Raw genomic sequence first — 20,957 nt, 5'->3', positions numbered from 1 at the left:
TACCCGGAACTTCAAGAGATGCTTACAGAGGTCTTATGGCCTCTGCCGCTAAGAAGGGACTTGCTTCAGCAAGTACCATGTCTGTTCCAAGACTTACCGCAGCTGCGTTTGTCGGCATGGAGATGGAAAGCCGGATCCTAAGGGAAAAAAGGCATTCCGGAAGAGGTCATTCCTACCCTGGTCAAAGCCAGAAAGGAGGTGACCGCACAACATTATCACCACGTGTGGCGAAAATATGTTGCGTGGTGTGAGGCCAGGAAGGCCCCACAAAGAAATTTCAACTCGGTCGTTTCCTGCATTTCCTGCAAACAGGAGTGTCTATGGACCTCAAATTGGGGTCCATTAAGGTTCAAATTCGGCCCTGTAAATTTTCTTCCAGAAAGAATTGGCTTCAGTTCCTGAAGTCCAGAAGTTTGTCAAGGGAGTATTGCATATACAAACCCCTTTTTTGTGCTTCCAGTGGCACTGTGGGATCTCAACGTAGTTCTGGGATTTCTCAAATCACATTGGTTTAAAACCAGTCAAATATGTGGATTTGCAGCATCTCACATAAAAAGTGACCATGCTCTTGGCCCTGGCCTGGACCAGGCGAGTGTCAAATTGGTGGTTTTTTCTCAAAAAAGCCCATATCTGTTTGTCCATTCGGACAGGGCAGAGCTGCGGACTCGTCCCCAGTTCTCTCCCTAAGGTGGTTTCAGCGTTTTCACCTGACCCAACCTATTGTGGTGCCTGCGGCTACTAGGGACTTGGAGGACTCCAAGTTGCTAGACGTTGTCAGGGCCCTGAAAATATATGTTTCCAGGACGGCTGGAGTCAGAAAATCTGACTCGCTGTTTATCCTGTATGCACCCAACAAGTTGGGTGCTCCTGCTACTAAGCAGACTATTGCTCGTTGGATTTGTAGTACAATTCAGCTTGCACATTCTGTGGCAGGCCTGCCACAGCCAAAAATCTTTAAATGCCCACTCCACAAGGAAGGTGGGCTCATCTTGGGCGGCTGCCCGAGAGGTCTCGGCATTACAACTCTGCCGAGCAGCTACGTGGTCAGGGGAGAACACGTTTGTAAAATTCTACAAATTTGATATCCTGGCAAAAGAGGACCTGGAGTTCTCTCATTCGGTGCTGCAGAGTCATCCGCACTCTCCCGCCCGTTTGGGAGCTTTGGTATAATCCCCATGGTCCTTTCAGGAACCCCAGCATCCACTAGGACGATAGAGAAAATAAGAATTTACTTACCGATAATTCTATTTCTCGGAGTCCGTAGTGGATGCTGGGCGCCCATCCCAAGTGCGGATTATCTGCAATACTTGTACATAGTTACAAAAATCGGGTTATTATTGTTGTGAGCCATCTTTTCAGAGGCTCCGCTGTTATCATACTGTTAACTGGGTTTAGATCACAAGTTGTACGGTGTGATTGGTGTGGCTGGTATGAGTCTTACCCGGGATTCAAAATTCCTCCCTTATTGTGTACGCTCGTCCGGGCACAGTACCTAACTGGCTTGGAGGAGGGTCATAGGGGGAGGAGCCAGTGCACACCACCTGATCCTAAAGCTTTACTTTTTGTGCCCTGTCTCCTGCGGAGCCGCTATTCCCCATGGTCCTTTCAGGAACCCCAGCATCCACGACGGACTCCGAGAAATAGAATTATCGGTAAGTAAATTCTTATTATCTGTGTGTTCACATGTTTGTGTATTGTTACTATGGTGACATGTAAACACGTGCTGCTCGTCTCCCTCAGACCTCCCGGCGCAGACTCACGTGATCTCACTGTTTCCGGTGACGTCAGGGTCTTGAACCCGGAAGTAGCTGTTGGCGTCCGTGGACTGCGGCCGGTGGCGGGCGGGGAACGGGCGGCATGTAAGTATAAATGTTTGTTCTTGTAAGATGCACATGTTATCCTGATGACGGGGTGAGACCCCCCGAAACGTCGTTCTTGACTAAAAAGATATTTTTTGCACTTTAAAAACGCTGGGAGTGCCGCCTCTTTTTTCTGTATGTATATATATATATATATATATGTGTGTGTGTGTGTATGTGTATTTAAAAGTATATAGATATATATATAAATATATATATAAAAAATGTTATAATGAATGCTGAGGTAAAGTTATTCCTTCTCATGTGCTGAGCACTCTGTTGAAAGAACTATGGGTCAGCCGTGACAAGATGGTTTCAAATCCTCATGAGGATTCCGAGTGTTTATTCTTTTCCCGCCGTGGATAGAATAAAGTGAGAGTCACCCCCTGTTCTGCACAGGGCCCTGTCACAAAGGATCGTATGCAGGAAGCTATGTGATACTCTAATTATGTGTCCGCGTGTACGTTGAATATACTTGCATTACATGCGCATGGGGGAGTAGTTGTATGCAGAAATGGTCGGTTACCATGTCATCCCAGATAGTTACCCTGGGGAGAGATTGGGTACTCCTTAAGTTGCGTCATATCTATAACATTGCAGCATACTGCCGTGCGACCACAATGGATATAGGACTCTTGGGTTTGCGGGCCAATTCCATGGTGGTCTCGGCTAGGAGGGCGGTGTGGATTCACCAATGGAATGCTGATGCTGACTCCGAGAAGAACTAGAGTCTCTGCCCTATGAAGGTGAAGCCTGGTTTGGTGATGGCCTTGTTAAGTTGATCTCGGCAGATGCCACTGGTAAGTCTACCTTCTTGCCCTATGTTCCCTCACAACGGTTGGTGATGCATTATTGTAGGATGCAGTCATTTCGGCCGAATAGATACGGATTTCCCTTTCTTTGCAGGTAGAGGAAGGTGAAAAGGTAAGAGGTCAGCGTCCTTTTCAAGTTCGTGGAAGCAGAAATCATCCTCTGTTCTGCCACATCCACCACATGATGCTGGGTCTATCTTGAGGGAGCCCAAAATGGTGAGACCACGTCTAAAACTCTTCAGTCAGTCCTGGAACGGACATGGACCAGTGGGGTTTAAGAATAGAGTCCCAAGGGGGACATACTGGAGTTTCCAGACTTTCCCCTCACTGATTTTTCAAATAGAGCTTACCGATTCTCCTCTGGACGGGGAGGTAGTATGCGACGCAATAGAGTTGTGTCAGGATCAAGTCATTGTCCTGCTCTCCCGGTCACAAAAAAAAAAAAGGGAGGCTGATATTCAAGTTTTTTCGTGCTCCCGAGGCCGGACGGCTCGGTCAAACTAATACTATATCTGAAATCCCAAAATTTCTACTTAAAGAAATTAAAATCCAAGATGGGATCTCTCATGGCAGGGAACTCCAATCTGAAAAAGGAGACAGGAGGTCTAATTACGGTTTCTTCCGCATTAGGCTTACCTGGGATTTGCAATTCAGGATTGTCATTACCAATTTCACCAAGGTGAGGGCGGTACGATGGTTGTCCTTCGATAGTAAGGAGTTGTTATTATTATTCTATACTGAGATGCTCTCCTGATTACGGCGAGGTCAAGTAACCAAGTGGTTGTTCTCTTCCAGTGGAAAAGGCTCTGAGGATCCAGAGTCTGGTCAGACCTGCAACAGTGTCCATCCATCAATACATTCAGTTGCTAAAAAAGATGGTTGCGGCCTACGAGGCTTTTCAGTGGGCAGGTTACATGCCAGGGTGTTTTTAGCGGGACCAGTGGACAAGCGGTCCGGTTCCCACCTGGGATGATCCTGTTTTCACGACCAGAATTTCACTCCTGTGGTGGCGGCGCAGTTCTCATTTCCTAAGCACAGGTTCGGGTTCCAGGACTGGATCCTAGTGACCACGGATGCATGCCTTCGAGGCGTGGGAGCTGTCACACAGGAGAAAAACTTTCAAGGAAGAGGGTCAAGTTGGGATACTTGTCACCACATTCCCGGTCTAGAGTTAAGGGCCGTTTAGAACGGAGCAAGAAATGGCAGAAGCCAGAAAGATTTTCCGCTGGGCGACGAAACATATACATGCTCTGTCAGCGATGAGCGTTCAAAGTTTGAACAACTGGGAAGCAGACTTCCTCGGCAGACACGTTCTCCATCCAGAAGAGTGGAGTCTTCATCAAGAGTTTTTCACAGAAGGGACAAGTCGTTGGGGAATTCCTCAAATAGACATGATGGCGTCTCGCCTCAACAAGAAACTTCAGAGACATTGTTCCAGGTCGAGGGACCCTCAAGCAATAGCGGTGGACGCCCTAGTGACACCGGGGGTGTTTCAGTTGGTCTATGTGTTCCTTCCACTTCCACTCTTTCCAAGATGCTAAAGATCATAAGGCGAACAAAGGTTCAGGTGTTCCCCATTGTTCCAGACTGGTCAAGGAGGGCTGGTATCCAGATCTTCAGGAATTACTCATAGGAGATCCCTGGCCTCTTCCTCTGCGAGAGGATCTGTTACAGCAGGGGCCGTCCGTGTACCAAGACTTACCGCGGCTTAATTTGACGGCTTGGAGGTTGAACGCCGGACTCTAGCCCGAAAGGGTATTCCCAGTGAAGTCATCCTACTCTTCTTCAGGCGGAAAAGGAGTACCGTCAAAACATTACCACAGTATTTGGAGAAAGTATGTGTCTTGGTGTGAATCCAAGAAGGCTCCTACGGAAGAATTCCAGTTGGGTCATTTTCTCCATTTTTCTTACAAGATCGTGTGGATGCGAGTCTTAAGTTGGGCTTGATTAAGGTTCAGATTTCAGCCTTGTCGGTTTTCTTCCAAAAACAATTGGCCTCCTTTCCAGAGGTTCAAACTTTCGTAAAAGGAGTGTTACACATCCAACTTCCCGTTGTGCCCCCTGTGGCACCATGGGATCTTACCGTGGTGTTGCAGTTCCTGCAATCTCATTGGTTGAACCTTTACATAAGGTTGAGTTGAAATTCCTCACTTGGAAAGTGGTCATGCGGTTGGCCTTGACAGCCGCAAGGCGGGTGTCTGAATTAGCGGCTTTGACTCACAAGAGCCCCGTTTAATCTTCCATGAAGATGGAGTGGAGTTGAGAACTCGTCAGCAATTTCTGCCAAAAGTGGTTTCATCATTTCACATAAACCAACCTATTGTGGTACCGGAGGCTACCGAAGCCTTGGTGGAATTGAAGTCTCTCGATGTGGTCAGAGTTTTGAAAATTTAGGTCGCCAGTATAGCTCAGATTAGGATAACGGAGGATCTGTTTATCCTGTATGCTCCCAACAAGATTGGGGCTCCTGCTTCCAAGCAGACTGTTGCACGCTGGATCGGTAATACGATTAAGCATGCTCATTCTACGGCTGATATTGCCGTTACCGATATCGGTGTAGGCCCATTCTACCAGAAATGTGCGCTCATCCTGGGCGGTTGAACGAGGGGTCTCTGCATTGCAGCTTTGCCAAGCAGCTGCTTGATCGGGTTCAAACACTTTTGCAAAGTTTTACAAGTTTGATACCCTGGCTAATGAGGACCTCTTGTTTGGTCAATCGGTGCTGCAGAGTCATCCGCACTCTCCCGCCCGTTCTAGAGCTTTGGTATAAACCCCATGGTTCTTGAAGCATCCCCAGCATCCTCTAGGACGTATGAGAAAATAGGATTTTAATACCTACCGGTAAATCCTTTTCTCTTAGTCCGTAGAGGATGCTGGGCGCCCATCCCAGTGCGTACTGTATCTGCAGTTATTGGGTTATGGTTACACACATGTTGTGTTGCGTTTAAGTCAGTCTGATGCTGACGTTATTCATGCCGTGGCATGCGTTCTGCTGTTATTGGTTGTGTTTACACACAGGTTGTGTTATGTTTTATGTCAGCATATTGCTGCATATTCTTAATGCCGTTGGCTGTTGTTCTGTTTAGTGCCATGTTCTGCGGCATGCTTGAAGTGTGAGCTGGTTAAGACGCTCACCGTGGTTTAACAATAAATTATTTCCTCGAAATGTCCGTCTCCCTGGGCACAGTTCCTTAAACTGGTGTCTGGAGGAGGGGCATAGAGGGAGGAGCCAGTTCACACCCATTCAAAGTCTTAAAGTGCCCATGTCTCCTGCTGATCCCGTCTATACCCCATGGTTCTTGAAGCATCCCCAGCATCCTCTACGGACTAAGAGAAAAGGATTTACCGGTAGGTATTAAAATCCTATTTTTTCCTCTGCAGTGGGCACAGACGCTGACGGACAGGGACGCGCAGCTCCTCCGGAGTGACTCCATATTACCTTAGCGGTACCAGGGGGTCATAGCAGGGGGGTAGCGATTGTTAGTGTACTAAGTCCCCAATCTGGGTACTAAGTCTTCAACCCGGCTAAGCTTGGCTTGGCGATAAGGGTACGGTGTGCTGGCTCCATAATATCTCTGTGTCCCCCTGGAAGGACAATTTGTGGGTTAATTGTGCTGTTGACCTTTTCTCGTGTGTGTGTGTGTGTGCTGTCACATTTACAATATGTCAGGCAAAGTGTGCGTTTCATGTACGGCAGAGTGTTCCTCTTCCCCAAGGGGCTCACTACTGTGTACTTAGTGTAGTGCACCTTCCCAGGCTAGCAGGGCTGAACCAGCATGGCTGGATTCTATTAAAGGAATGATTTCCCATATTTCTACTAAATTGTCCCGCAATGAGAAAGAGACGCAATACTTAAGACAGTCTGTGGATGAGTTTATGAAGAGACTCAGTCCCCAAACCAGCGTCTCAGACCCCTACCATTTATCCGCAAAAACGTTCTCTCCCATATCCTGCAGTCTCGGATGATCAAGGGTCAGACATGGAGGAGGGGGAGGGGGACTCAGAAGGGGGGATGCTGCTCTGTCACAGGGAATAGAGGCTCTTATAGAAGCTATCAGAGGTTCTTCTACAGCCACCAGAGGCGCTAGAGGTAAACCACGTAAACCAGCAGCTGCCGGTTCTCAGGAACAGAGCTCTTGCTCTGCTTCCTTAAAGCTTTCAGCATGACAGTGGACCGCGATGCCTGGAGGACTGGCAGGTGGGAGCCCGACTAAAGTTTTTCAGTCACATCTGGATAACATGCCAGGCTCCCTGGGTCATAGATCTTATTTCCCAGGGCTACAGACTACAGTTTCAGGAACTCCCAACTGACAGATTCTTCAAATCAGGCTTACACGTTTCACAATAGGCAAGTATAACCTTACAGGATGCCATTCAAAAACTGGTACAGACTCAGGTCTTTGTTCCAGTTTCACCGCATCTCCAAAACAAGGGATGTTATTCCAACTTGTTTGTAGAACCGAAACCGGACGGTTCAGTAAGGCCGATTTTAAATCTAAAATCGTTGAACCCGTACTTACGAGTGTTAGGTTCCTGGTGCTCAGAACAAGGGAGATGTTATGAAGTGAGTCCAGAGCACCAGGACGTAATGCTGGGAAAGGGGAATGGAAAGGGAATAGCCCCTGGCGCCCTATCTCCGTTGTCTCGCCCGTGCTGTCAGTACACTCTTGCGAGACTATGGTTGCTTGAGCCCATGGCAGCCGCGTTTGAAGGGCGGATTACGTCTGCCCAACTTCGATGCCCCCTCAGGTCTTAATGAGAGACAAAGAGTGAACCGAGACAGGGTGATAACAAGGGGCCCTCTAACTAAACAACAAGGCCAGGGGCTACTAACAAACCTAAAACCAAATTATGTGCGGCTTGCCGCCAAAGGAAGAGAACAACAAAGGAAATGCTGACCACACGCCGACACAATACTTTTGTGGACCGGCGGTGACAGCATAAGCAGAACCCTCTGCAAAACACCAGTGACAGAAATAATAACGGAATACAGCGGCCTAGGCCGACGGACGCGGCAGAGCCGCTACTCACGGAACCGGTACGAATACTGGCAAACGGACAGGAACCCCCAATGCTGCCGACACAGACTCTCAGAACTGGAGGACAGGCAGAATCCCAAACGACAGACCGGTGGACACCAAGAAGCCAGAAACTTGACCAGGCACAGGCAAAGCCACTGGACTTCAGGACAGGAACGTTTAACAGCAGGACACGGGATCAGACACAGGAATCGACACAGGGACTGACACAGGAATCGACACAGGAAGCAGCCCGACAGACACTGCTACACAGGAGCTCAGGAACTGGCAGGAACAAGCTCAGAACTCAAGCAGACTGGAAACCTAGAAATATCACCAGCGTCTGTGAATTGCACTGAGCCAGCCTATAACAGAGAGGCCTAATTAATAATATCATGCAGCTGCCCTGTTGCATGACTCCAAACTGACAAGATGCAATTAGCAGCCAGGTGAGGCTGAACACATGGGAACAAGCTGCAGACTAACCAGCGGCAGCAACCAAGAGTATTCTTAAACAGAGCAACGGGAAATCCTGGCCTGCAAGACTACTTATAAACATAAAATAGGAATGAACCACTACCTGTGGTTCATAACAGTATCCCCTCCTTAAGGGTGAGCTCCGAGCACCCCATGACACCCACGGGGAACATGAACAGAAGAATAACATAAAATACCTAACTGACATGCAAAACAGGAATGAGCCACAGCCGTGGCTCACAACACGAGTGTTCAAATTCAAGATGGGGTCTCTGAGAGCGGTGATCTCAGGTCTGGAGGAGAGGGAATTCCTAGTGTCTCTGGATATCAAGGATGCGTACCTTCACATTCCGATCTGGCCACTTCACCAGGCTTGTCTACGGTTTGCACTGCAGAACTGTCACTACTAGTTCCAGGCTTTGCCATTTGGTCTCCTCACGGCACCGTGGGTGTTCACCAAGGTGATGGCAGAGATGATGTTTCTCCTTCGCAAGCAGGAAGTGAACATAATTCAGTACCTGGACGATCTTCTGATAAAGGCACTGTCCAGGGAAAGGTTGTTGGACAGCATTGGCCTCAAAACCAAACTACTCCTGGATCACGGGTGGATTCTACATCTTCCGAAATCTCACTTAGAGCCAACTCGGAGGCTCCCATTTCTGGGAATGATACTGGACACAGGCATTGGTAATCCAGTCGATGGTTTGGGATGTCCTGAAACCAACCCAGTTATTGGTGCATCTATGCATTCGCCATCTGGGGGAATTGGTGGCCTCTTACGAGGCGCTTCAGTACGGCAGGTTTCATGCAAGACCCTTCCAGCTCGATCTGTTTGAAAAATGGTCCGGATTGCATCTTCACGTGCACCAGAGGATCCGTCTGTCGCCAAAGGCCAGGATCTCCTTTCTGTGGTGGCTACAGACTTCTCACCTAATCAAGGGCTGACGGTTCAGGATTCAGAATTCGATACTGTTAACCACAGACGCAAGCCTCAGAGGTTGGGGAACAGTCAACCAGGGGGTGCAGTTTCAAGGAAGATGGTCAAGTCAGGAAGTCGTCCTTCCAATCAACATTCTGGAACTCAGGGCTATATACAACGCACTTCTGCAGGCCTCTTATCTTCTTCAAGATCGGGCCATTCAGGTTCTGTTGGACAGTGTGACAGCAGTGACGTACATAAACCGACAGGACGGAACGAAAGGCAGAGCAGCAATGTCAGAGGTGTCAAAAATTCTCCTCTGGGCAGAAAAATACGCTGTGGAAGCAGACTTCCTCAGCAGACACGACCTGCAGCCGGGAGAGTGGAGCCTTCACGCGGAAGTGTTCAGGTGCTTGACACGACGGTGGGGATATCCACGAATTGACATGATGGCCTCTCGTCTCCACAAGAAGCTCAAGCGGTTCCTTGTCAACCTTCCAACCAACGGTTCCAGGTCAAGAGATCCACAGGCAGTGGCGGTGGACACTCTGACAACTCCATGGGTCTATCAGATGGTGTACGCGTCTCCGCGACTTCCGCTGATCCCAAGAATTCTGAAAAGAATAAAAATGGAAAAGGTTCAAGCAATTCTCATTGCTCCGGACTGGCCAAGAAGGGCCTGGTATGCGGACCCTATGGAGATGCTCCTCGAAGATCCGTGGCCTCTACCTCTTTGCGAGTATCTTCTGCAACAGGGCCCGTTCGTCTATCAAGACTTAACACAGCTACGTTTGACGGCATGGAAGTTGAATGGCTGATTCTAGCCAGGAGAGCCATCCCTGACAAGGTCATCCCAACTATGATCCAAGCCAGGAAGGGGGTTATGTATAAACATTACCATCATGTTTGGAAGAAATACGTCTCTTGGTGTGAGAGCAGAAAATATTCTGCGGTAGAATGTCATCTGGGATGTTTCCTGCGTTTTCTGCAGTCGGGTGTGGATGTGGGCCTACGTCTGGGCTCCATAAAAGTCCAGATTTCGGCATTGTCCATTTTATTTCAGAAACAATTGACTTCTCTCCCTGAGGTCCAGACATTTTTGAAAGAGGTTCTGCACATCCAACCTCCCTTTGTGCCTCCCACAGCACCTTGGGATCTCCAATTTAGTACTGCAGTTCCTCCAATCAGACTGGTTTGAACCATTACAAGAGGTAGACGTAAAATATCTTATGTGGAAGACCGTCACACTGTTGGCCTTGGCTTCAGCAAGACGTGTGTCGGAGCTGGGGGCGTTGTCTCACAAGAGCCCATATTTAATTTTCCATGAGGACAGAGCTGAACTCAGGACTCGTCAGCAATTTCTTCTTAAGGTGGTGTCTGCGTTTCACATCAATCAACCATTGTGGTTCCGGTGGTTACCGACACCTTTGTTACTTCAAAGTCTTTGGATGTTGTGAGGGCTTTGACGGTGTAGGTGAAGAGAACAGCTCGTCACAGGAAATCGGATTCGCTGTTTGTTCTTTACGATCCCAAAAAGATTGGGTGTCCTGCTTCGAAGCAGTCAATTGCGTGCTGGATCAGGCTCACTATCCAGCATGCTTATTCCACGGCAGGATTGCCAGTTCCTAAATCTGTACAGGCCCACTCGACTAGGTCGGTGGGTTCTTCTGGGGCGGCTGCCCGGGGGACCTCGGCCTTACAGCTTTGCCGAGCACCTACTTGGTCAGGTTCGAACACGTTTGCAAAGTTCTACACGTTCGATACTTTGGCCTCTGAGGACCTTCAATTTGGTCAATCAGTTCTGCAGGTACCTCAGCACTCTCCCACCCGGTTTGGGAGCTTTGGTACTTCCCCATGGTACTAAATGGATCCCCAGTATCCTCTAGAACGTAAGAGAAAACAGGATTTTAATTACCTACCGGTAAATCCTTTTATCGTAGTCCGTAGAGGATACTGGGCGCCCGCCCAGTGCTTCGTTCCTCCTGCACTGTTATTTGGTTAAGTATTCTGGTTTGTTCAGCTGTTGCTGTTCCTGTTTCAAGTTTGGCTAGCAACACTTTCCTCTTTTTTGTGTGTGCTGGTTCAAAATCTCAGCACGATCCTTTATCCTTCTCTCAAAGTATGTCCGTCTCCTCTGGCACAGTTTCCTAGACTGAGTCTGGTAGGAGGGGCATAGAGGGAGGAGCCAGCCCACACTATCAAATTCTTAAAGTGCCCATGGCTCCTAGTGGACCCGTCTATACCCCATTGTACTAAATGGATCCCCAGTATCCTCTACGGACTACGAGAAAATGATTTACCGGTAGGTAATTAAAATCCTATTTTCCCAATCACAGCACTCTTCTTTGCTCCTATTCCCAATTCACAATACTCAATTCTCCCTTTGCCCAGTCACAACACTTCATCCATGTCCCCAATTACAAAACTCCTCTCTGCTCTTATTTCCTAGTCACAGCATTTTACTTTCCCTTTCACTAGTCACAACACTGCACCCTCCCTTTCCCCAATCACAAACTCCACTCTGCTCTGGGCTCCCATTTCCCAGTCACAGCACTCCACTCTTCCTTTCCCCAATCACAACACAACTCTCTGCGCCTTTTTCCCAGTCACATAACTCCACCCTCCAGTTCAGCTGTCAATCTCCACCCTCCTTTACCCAATGACAAAACTTCTCTCAGCTTATATTTCCCAGTCACATCACTCCACCCTCCAGTTCAGCTGTCACACTCCACCCTCATTTCCCCAATGACAAAACTTCTCTCACCTTATATTTCTCAGTCACAGCATTCCACCCTCCCTTTCCCCAGTCACAACACTCCTGTCTGCTCCCATTCCCCAGTCACATCACTCCTTGTTTCCTATATCCAGTAACAACACTCCAAGCAGAGCCATAACTAGACTTTTTTGTGCCCTGTGCCAGAGAGAGAATTGGCGCACCCCATCCCCCCCCTCCCCCATTTTTTCCAATAAGGACGACTGATCCCAGAGAAAGCTCATGCAACGATGCATTAAATAGCGGTGACATCTATGAAATTGCAGCATAATAGGACAGTGGATCTATTTGATATTGAAGCTGAGCCACCATGCTTTGAGATTTTTATTACAAAGTGCCCAACTTGGGTGAAAATAAAATTTCATGTGTTTATTTGTAACTGTGAGTGCCCTTTTTTACGGAGTTTTGTTTATCCTGGACCTTTGTGGAACAGCTTTAAGGGAGCACCATTAATTATGTGCAATTGTTTCAATAAGGAAATTATATATGTATATAATATATATATATATATATATATATATATATATATATATATATAAATAACACTCATTTATAGACCACTACAAGAAAATGGATTTGGACACAATCCTCTTTATACCACATTTGTGCACTTAACTTGAGAGCTTGTTATTCAGTTATAATACCCTTTGTTAAGTATAACATTTCAATATACTGCCATATGCAGGATTCAAACCCATTGCCTGTTGAATTCTAATGAAACACCCTACTTATCTAGCTACTTGATCCGGCATAAAAATTATGAACACTATATGAAGCTACTAGTGCTTTGTAAAAAATTAATCAGCATTGCAATTGAGCTGATCTAATGTATGTAGTGTGCGAAATACATACCTATGACCGGCAGCCGGTATCCTGGATGTCAGGATACCAACAGCGGGATCCCGGCCACCAATATGCCGGCAGCGGGGCAAGCGCTAGAAAGCCCCATGCGTCTCGCTGCGCTGCGGGCACGGTGGCTCGCTGCGTTCACCACAGGATTTATTATCCCTCTATGGGTGTCGTGGACACTCACAGAGGGAGAAAAGCCTGAGGCGCGGGTATTCCGGTGGTGGCATTTCACCGCCTGTCGGTATTCCGGTGTCGGCATTGTGACCACCTGGATCCCAACAAGCGATCTTGTGATTGCTTCCCATAGTGTGTAGCCACTCATCCAATTTTTTACAGAATTCTCCAGCTTAGAATTATCTACCTTTCTATGCAAGGGCAAGTAGCTCAATGAATAGATTGTCTGACTGCAATGCCACAGGCAATGTGTTCGAATCCTGGGTATGTCAGTATCTTGAAATGTAATGGACAGTGTGACTGAATAACAAAGAAATCTCAAGTTGAGTTCATGTCTGTTGTATAGGTATTAGTGACAGAAGGGGTCAGGGAAGGAGACAGCGGTGGTCAGAAGATGCTGGACTTCAAAAAGTGGGGAAGCTGCAAGTGAAAGTAATTAAAACAGATAATAATTGACAACTGCTGCCAACAGCACCCCCTACCCTGCAGCGCTATGTGCGGTGTCGCCTCCGCACACACCTAGTTACGGCCCTGACTCCAAGCTCTCATTCTCCAGGCACATGCTCTCTTTCTGTAGTCATAATATTCCACATGATATTTTGAGTCTATGGAGCAAACATATATATTTGTTTTATTATGGCAGAATTTTATTAGGGTTTGATTTGCAGGGCAAAGTAGCGCTAAGGAAAAATGAGATAACAGTTTTTTGGGACCTCTGGGTTAATCTAGGTTGATTGTTCCTAGAGATTCTGGGCAACCCTGTCAGACCTTAAAGTATTACCAGGGCAACTGCTAGGAATATATAAATATAAAGTAAGCTATTGTACTATGTTAGACCGATAAACAATATATATTTATTTATGCAGCCCCAGAAATTATCTTCTGGACAATCTGTTTATGGGCAGATATGAAAGTTTGGTCATCAACCTTTTATTCTTTCACATAACATTACACCTCTGTTATTTTCCCAGTAGCAACACTCCATGTACTCACCAAGGCTGTTAAATTCATTTTCTTCTGCAACTGTACAGTACCTGTAATTTTATACTTACAATATAAGCCTTATGCTGAAACCTTAAACTCTACAAAATTGTTACTGCTGTGCCCACCCATGGACAGTACAAACCATGTACCAGCATACAACGGTATAACGAGTCAAGACAAGACCCCATAGCAGTATTTTGAAGGGACTTTGATCTGTCTTCATGCAACACCGCTTTGTTAGTAGGCTAATGGCACATTCATTAGCCTAGACTAGTGTTTCTCAAATCCAGGCTCAAGCGACACTCACTTGCATATTTTTATGGTCTCCTCAAGAACAACTAATCAAAATAATTAGTACCATCTGTGGATCTTTTAAAATGTGTCAGCCAATAATTAGCGTCCCTGGGCTCCAGCTAGAGGATTGGAAAAAAAAGACAGAGATCCACAACAACCAGATTTGTGAAACACTTGGCTTAGGCATCTCTGCACTTATATGCAATTTTGCAGTACTTGGCAAGCAGTGTAAGGTCTAAAAGAGCTATGTACTAACCTCAGAGAGAGACAAAGTGGACGGAGATAAAGTACCAACCAACCAGTTCCTGTCATTTTTCAAACACATCCTGTATCATGATAGTTAGGAGCTGATTGGCTGTTACTTTATCTGTCTCCCCCACTCCGGCAAACGAGATGTTAATATGCCTCGGTAAAGAGGAGAAACAAGAAGAGCTATAGCGGCACAATATATGCCACTATAATACATTTCCCCGAATAGGGTCTATGTACTAAGCCTTGGAGAGAGATAAAGTGGATAAAGTACCAGCCAATCAGCCCCTAACTGCCATGCTACAGCCTGTGTTTGAAAAGTGACAGAAGCTAGTTGGTTGGTTTTTTATCTTAAGGGGCCCATACATCAGTAATAAATTGGGACAGTCTGACAGATTGTGTCAATAAATCTGCAATGTTTCGGCCACAAATCGATTGGAATTATTAGATCAGGTTTTTCAACATGTTTAATTTCACAGATCAAGTGGACTGATGAGTCTTTCAAGATTTGCAGATTTGTTTAACTGAAAATAATCTGCAAATCATTGAAATATATCTGTAATGTATGGGCAAAGTTATGGGCCCTACACAGTCGATACCAGTGAAAGATATAAACGATCTCGTTCATATCTCTCAGTGTGTATGCACCAGTGATGAACGATGTACGGCCCCGCGCTCGTCATTGCTGGTGCCGGTGCTCGTCATTGCTGGTGCTCGTTTAAACATGCAGGCCAATATGGACAATTTTGTCCATATTAGCATGCAGTGCTGTGGAGCCGGGTGATGGGTGGAGTGAAGAAACTTCACTCCCCCCGCCGCCGGGTCGCCCGTCTGCCATATTGTCCGTCGGGCAGCTCAGCGGTAGGTCGCTAGGTGTGTAGGGCCCTTAAGGTGGATTGAGGAAACAATATATCTGGAAACACACACACGCAGACATGCGAAAAGGTGGTGATGCTTTCGCATGTTTCAAGTAGCCCACTGCCTACGTTCCCGCCCCCCTCCAGGTCGCAGTTTAGGACCTTGCAGATGTGCAAAAATCGCGATTTTAGCACATCAGCGACAGGGTCTGAATTAGGCCCAATATACTAAGTGGATGCTACAGGCCTCAGTGAGATTCAGAGGCCTGTAGCATCCACATTGGCTGATACTGCTATTATGCCACTTCTATTGTCACCACAAAGGACTTTCTCCAAGTCACTGTAGCCTTCCCTATTCTACTGCAGTATTTGCCCTTCCATTATAACTTTCCTCTACCTATTTGTTTTGCTCCACTATCTGCTCTTTGTCCATTCTGTGATTTGTTTTTCCTAACATCAGCCTGTTTCCCATTCTTCTCACACTGTTATGTCAGCAGAGAGACTGTTCTGTATCTGCATTGCAACTGGGCCAGTTTCAAAACAGGACACTTTAATATATTATATTTAGGGGTTGATTTTACAATCAGTCAGCTCATAACGGTCATGTGTTTGAAAAATGATGGTTAGGAGCTGATTGGTTTGAGCACCATTTAAAATTAGTAACAAGCGACAACTAGAATATCACTTGTTGTTAAATCTGGCCTAATTTACACAGATGTCCTTCGTTATGTAGGTTATTGTATATTATACTGTACTGTTCTGTGTAAATTGTTGTTATGTATTTTGTAGTTATATCAGAAGCTGACATTCTTTCTTTGCTGTTTTCTATCACAGGATATGTTGGATGATCGTGATTCACAGTAATCTTGCCTCTACAAGAATAACATATTGCCTTCTTGGGAACTCCCTTAAAGTTTCTCAAGGAAATTTGCTTCAGTCCTAACTCATTATCTGCATGAGAACACTATACCCATTGACTGCTAAGTGTATTGAGGAAATTACAACAGATTTTTTTTTTACAATAAATTAATATTGGGTTGTTTAAATAGCCAAGATGCCAATTCTGAAGCAGCTGGTCACAAACCCCAATGCATCCAAGAGGCGCTCGCGGGCTGACCTCACGGCGGAAATGATTAGTGCACCCATGGGAGATTTCCGTCACACCATGCACATAGGAAGAGCAGGAGATGCTTTTGGAGACACATCATTTCTGAGCAAAGGAGATGAGCAGACAGAGCCAGAAGAATCGACCTCCAAACCAGGGCTGTTATCCCGACACTTCAGGAGTAGCAAGCGCTCTCTTTCAGTGACACGAACTGATCGCAGAGACATGTTAGGGTCACTCAGAGACTCTGCCCTCTTTGTGAAGAATGCTGTTTCGTTGCCACAGCTGACTGAAAAGGAATCAGAAAAGAGTTCATCCAGAAAAAAGATGCCCAAGAGTCTGTCCTCCAGCCCAGTCAAGAAGATGCCTGAGGAGCAACAACACATAAATGGGGCTTCTGCTAGCAGCCCAGTACCCATTCAAGACCCCACTTTAACAGAGGTAGAATTTGGAGAAATAACAGAGCTGCGAGAGACAGCCCCTAAAAGTAGCCATGGCATGAAACATGCAGAGTCCATCATGTCATTTCACATTGACTTGGGCCCATCTATGTTGGGGGACATATTGAGCGTCATGGAAAAGGGTCAGTGGGAGCAAGATCTTGATTGCAGCCTTGATGAGCTGGATGGACATGGGACAAACTATAGCCAAAGTTCTAATTCATCTAGACAGACAGGTCCTTCTTCAGTAATTCCTGCAACACTGGTCCCTGACCAAGAAAGTGGTTCCATGTCTAGCGGAAGCCACAAAAGTAAGCCCACCACCAAAGAGAGCCATTCAGTTTCCAGGGGTACAACAGGAATCCCAGAGGAGAAACCAAGAAGAGCAAGAGACTTTTCCTTTATGGATGAAGAAGGGGAGGAGGATGAGATAAGGGTGTAGGAAGGACTGTAAGAGGACTGTGTCTTATTATTCAGCTGAAAAGCTAACCATGCATAGAGTGGAAAAGTGGGGCTATTCTGGCAATAACCCTTTTATCTATGAGCTCTATAAACGCTCTTCATGGAACCGTGGATGGAGTTTGTAAGCTATACAAAAGTACATTTAATAGCAATAAGGTACTCCAGCAACAGGATACAAATAGAAAATTGATGAGGTTTCAAAAAGGTCAAGGGTTGACCACGTGGATCCTATAAAGGTGTCAATATTCACTAATGTTAGAACCTTGCTTTATTGCACAACACTAAAGTCTAGCAGTCTTATGAGGAACATTGCCACATAGAGGTGACTCAGAAGTGCGATTATAGGCTGTAAAATACTCCAGAGACATACATTGCAGGAATTTATCACTACAAGCCTTGTCAGCTTGTTTACCCTGGAATTGATTCTCTGCATACCTGTACTGCATTTACCTAAACATTGTGCAGTGTTTCTATTAACTGTTCTATATGTCCCACTCCTGTTTTCTTCCTTTGCAAGTTGCCCCCAAACATTGTTGGTAAAGTCTTTGCAAGCCGAAATACAAAAACGGGATAAAACTAGATCTTTCAGTCAGCTGTGCCTGTACAGTGCATTCCAGAAACCAGCCGTTGCCGAATCAACTGTTTTCCAGTGATCAAAAGTCACACTGATTTTTAAGTGTCCGCATTACCCGTGATGCACAAATACACTGACAATCAGATATTACTAGACTGAGCTTTGGCAGGAGGAGAATTAACAATGATCACATGATACAATTAAGTTATGGCCGCTTAGTGTCTGTTGAAAAGCAAAAACAATTCTAATAAAGCCAAAGCTTTAGAACTAAATAATATGTTGAGCAGTGGTAACAGAACTCCATGTGATGTCATTTCTAGATTATTTGACAACTATTAACCTTTACATTCCCAGTAAACTGTATACCAACTTCTCCTTTATCAGCAGAGATTGCTTATTTTCCTGTGGGAGTAATGCTAATCTTTAGAGGAACTTCTATCCCTTAAACCTTCTTGTGTATGAGAAGATATTTTTTGTATTCTTGTTATTATTTATGGTACTCATAGTAAAATAAAAATGACACTATCCATCTTACTGTGCACTGTATTAGACATGGCTGTCTTGTAGTATATGGCAAAATTTTTGCCTGATCGGTCATCCAAAATATCAGTACTATTAACGTCTTCTGTGCCCATTCTTTTATATGTTATTTACATTACAGTAAGTCATCTATTGTTTAGAATATCTTTCATGAAGGATTTGGATGCATTTAACTCTTTGCTGCTTAAGCATTTTTCACCCCGATTTGACGCTTTTGGGCTTATCCAATTGAGACATCAATATCACACAAATCATACCTTGTTTTTTTTTATTAGAAGACTTTGCATTTGCGGAATACAGTATATCATTTATTTATTTTTGTACAACAGCAGTAAATAACAACATGTTATATGTAAACAGTAATAGTACAATAGAAAAGGGTTCTCATATTTTTTGGAATAGCTGCAAGTCTCATGATCAATATGGTACCTCTGTATGGGTTACTTAAAGGGAAGATCTTAATTGAGCAAAACTTTGGCTCATAGTAATTTATGCTGCGTTTACTGCTACATTCTAGTAAAAATCCAAGTTGATCTTAAACAAAATATTGCACATTTCACTAATTTTAATAACTCTCCATGCATTGGCAAAACTCTTTATAAAAAATAAATTATTTTTTACAGTAAAATGTACCCATGAGTTAATCATTGGTTTTTTTTATGCTCAGCACAAGTACACAGTCTAATTAACCTCAGTTTCACTTTACAGAGTCAAGCTGGGTACGTACTAGATGATAGTATGTACCCAGTGATATCGGGTGCGGTGTGTCCCGACGGGCAGCACACACACTTGCTGATGCCACGAATGATGGCACGAGGGGGAGCAGAGGCAAATGCATGATATTGTCAACGACATCCCCAGATTGACCTGGATGTACGGACGATGGGATGCCGTTGGCAATCCGCTGGAGCACACATCGTCAATGACATAGTGGGTACACACTGGATGATATGAACGATAGGTAGTTCCGAAATGTCGGAATCGGGCATATTGTTCAGAATATCGTCTAGTGTGTACCCAGTATAAGAGCCATAACATAACATTTGTCTTATTCACAACTATTCTGCTTATAATAACCGTGTTGCTTAACCTCCGTTATTCTTCTATGGAGCATTGCCGTTTAGAGGACTCCTTGCTGACGATTTATGTATTCAATATTAGGAGACAAAGAAGCTTAAGTCACACTAATCCTAAATGTGTTCCTTTTGTTATTTTATTTTTTTTTCTTGTGTGATTTAATATAATTGTTAAGGAAGCAAATATTCATCTTAAGTTGTCGGTTACGTACTCTCACATGAGTTAAGATTTCTGTATAGGCCTAGTACAGACCTGGGCAAAATACGGCCCGCGGGCCACATGCGGCCCTTTGGCAATCCCTGTCCGGCCCCTCTCCTCCCACAGGCTCCCTGCACCATGGATGCTCGGGTCCTGCAGGACGCGCTGTGAATCACAGTCCTGTGTGTGCCTCAGCCAATACTGAAATGCTATTGGCTGAGGTGCACACAGGACGAGTGACTCACAGTGCATCCTGCAGGACACAATCGTTCCTTATTGGCCGCCTCCCCTGTCAGTCACCGCCAGCATGTTCTCAAGGCGCCTCCTGATACCTCCGTCATCCTCCCTTGCCTGACAGCGCGCCGCTCAGTCAGCACAACAAGTACTGCTTGTGGAACTACAAGTCCCAGGTTCGATTGTCTCTTAATTTTCTCCTATAAATACCCAGCGCTGGATCTGGTGCACTTAAGACCTTCTTAATTAGGTTGGCGTCTTCCCCATATTCCCGTATCCACCGTCAGGTAATGTGTGCAACTCAATTAAAAAGAAGGGGTGTGCGCCACAGTGCATAAAACCACAAATATATTAGGACAACCACATACAATTAAGTATAGAATCACGTACTAACAGTGGCGGTATAAACCACCGCAAGAAACATCAGCATCATTGGTTCGGCCCTCCAACACAGTTCAGAATTTTCATGTGGCCCACTATAGAAATTAATTGCCCACCCCTGGCCTAGTACCATTGTCTGTACCAACTCTAATGGGTTCAGTATGTAATTCCAATGGACGAGATTCCGTCGGTCAGAATACCGACAACGGCATCCCTGCCATCAAAATCCCGACAGCCCCGTAGTTAAGCTACTAATCCACCCCTGCCCCCTACCCTAACCCTTCCTTGTAGGTGCCTAAACCTAACCCTCCCTGGTACCTAACCCTAACCTTCCCGTCCCTACACCCTAACCCCCCTTCCAATGCCTAAACTCAAACACACACACACACACACCCCGCGGCTGAAGACCCAGGCAGATGATCGGGATTCCCGGCGTTGGTATTTTGACGCCGGGATTCCCAGGCTCATCTGCATTCTGACGTTAGGCTGCAAGTCGGGATCCTAGCATCGGTATTTTGACTGGCGGTATTCTGATGACTTCCCCCTCTAATAATTACATTTAAAAGGCCATCATGTCAGTCTTATTTGTGTGTCATCACCTCACAATAGAATAGCATGGATTACTTACAGAAGGTATGATGTAATTTGAGTTTTTGCTCAGTCTCAAAATCTGAACAAGAT

At 45.6% G+C, this 20,957-nt stretch overlaps 1 protein-coding gene across 1 annotated transcript in view; it reads left to right on the top strand.

Annotated features, from left to right (window-relative positions):
- Window positions 1-19,018, top strand: part of CDC42EP4 (CDC42 effector protein 4) — a 72,427-nt gene extending 53,409 nt beyond the window's left edge. The window contains exon 2 of the mRNA XM_063961168.1: window positions 16,100-19,018. Coding sequence (XP_063817238.1) covers window positions 16,320-17,252 — 933 coding nt within the window. The 5' untranslated portion in view covers window positions 16,100-16,319 and the 3' untranslated portion in view covers window positions 17,253-19,018. The remainder of the gene's footprint in view (window positions 1-16,099) is intronic.
- Window positions 19,019-20,957: the final 1,939 nt, after the last annotated feature.

This window comes from Pseudophryne corroboree, chromosome 3 (genome assembly GCF_028390025.1).
Source record: "Pseudophryne corroboree isolate aPseCor3 chromosome 3, aPseCor3.hap2, whole genome shotgun sequence".
Lineage (NCBI taxonomy): Eukaryota > Metazoa > Chordata > Amphibia > Anura > Myobatrachidae > Pseudophryne > Pseudophryne corroboree.
Note: the sequence above shows the minus strand (reverse complement) of the source record. Positions and strands in the feature narration are given on the sequence as shown.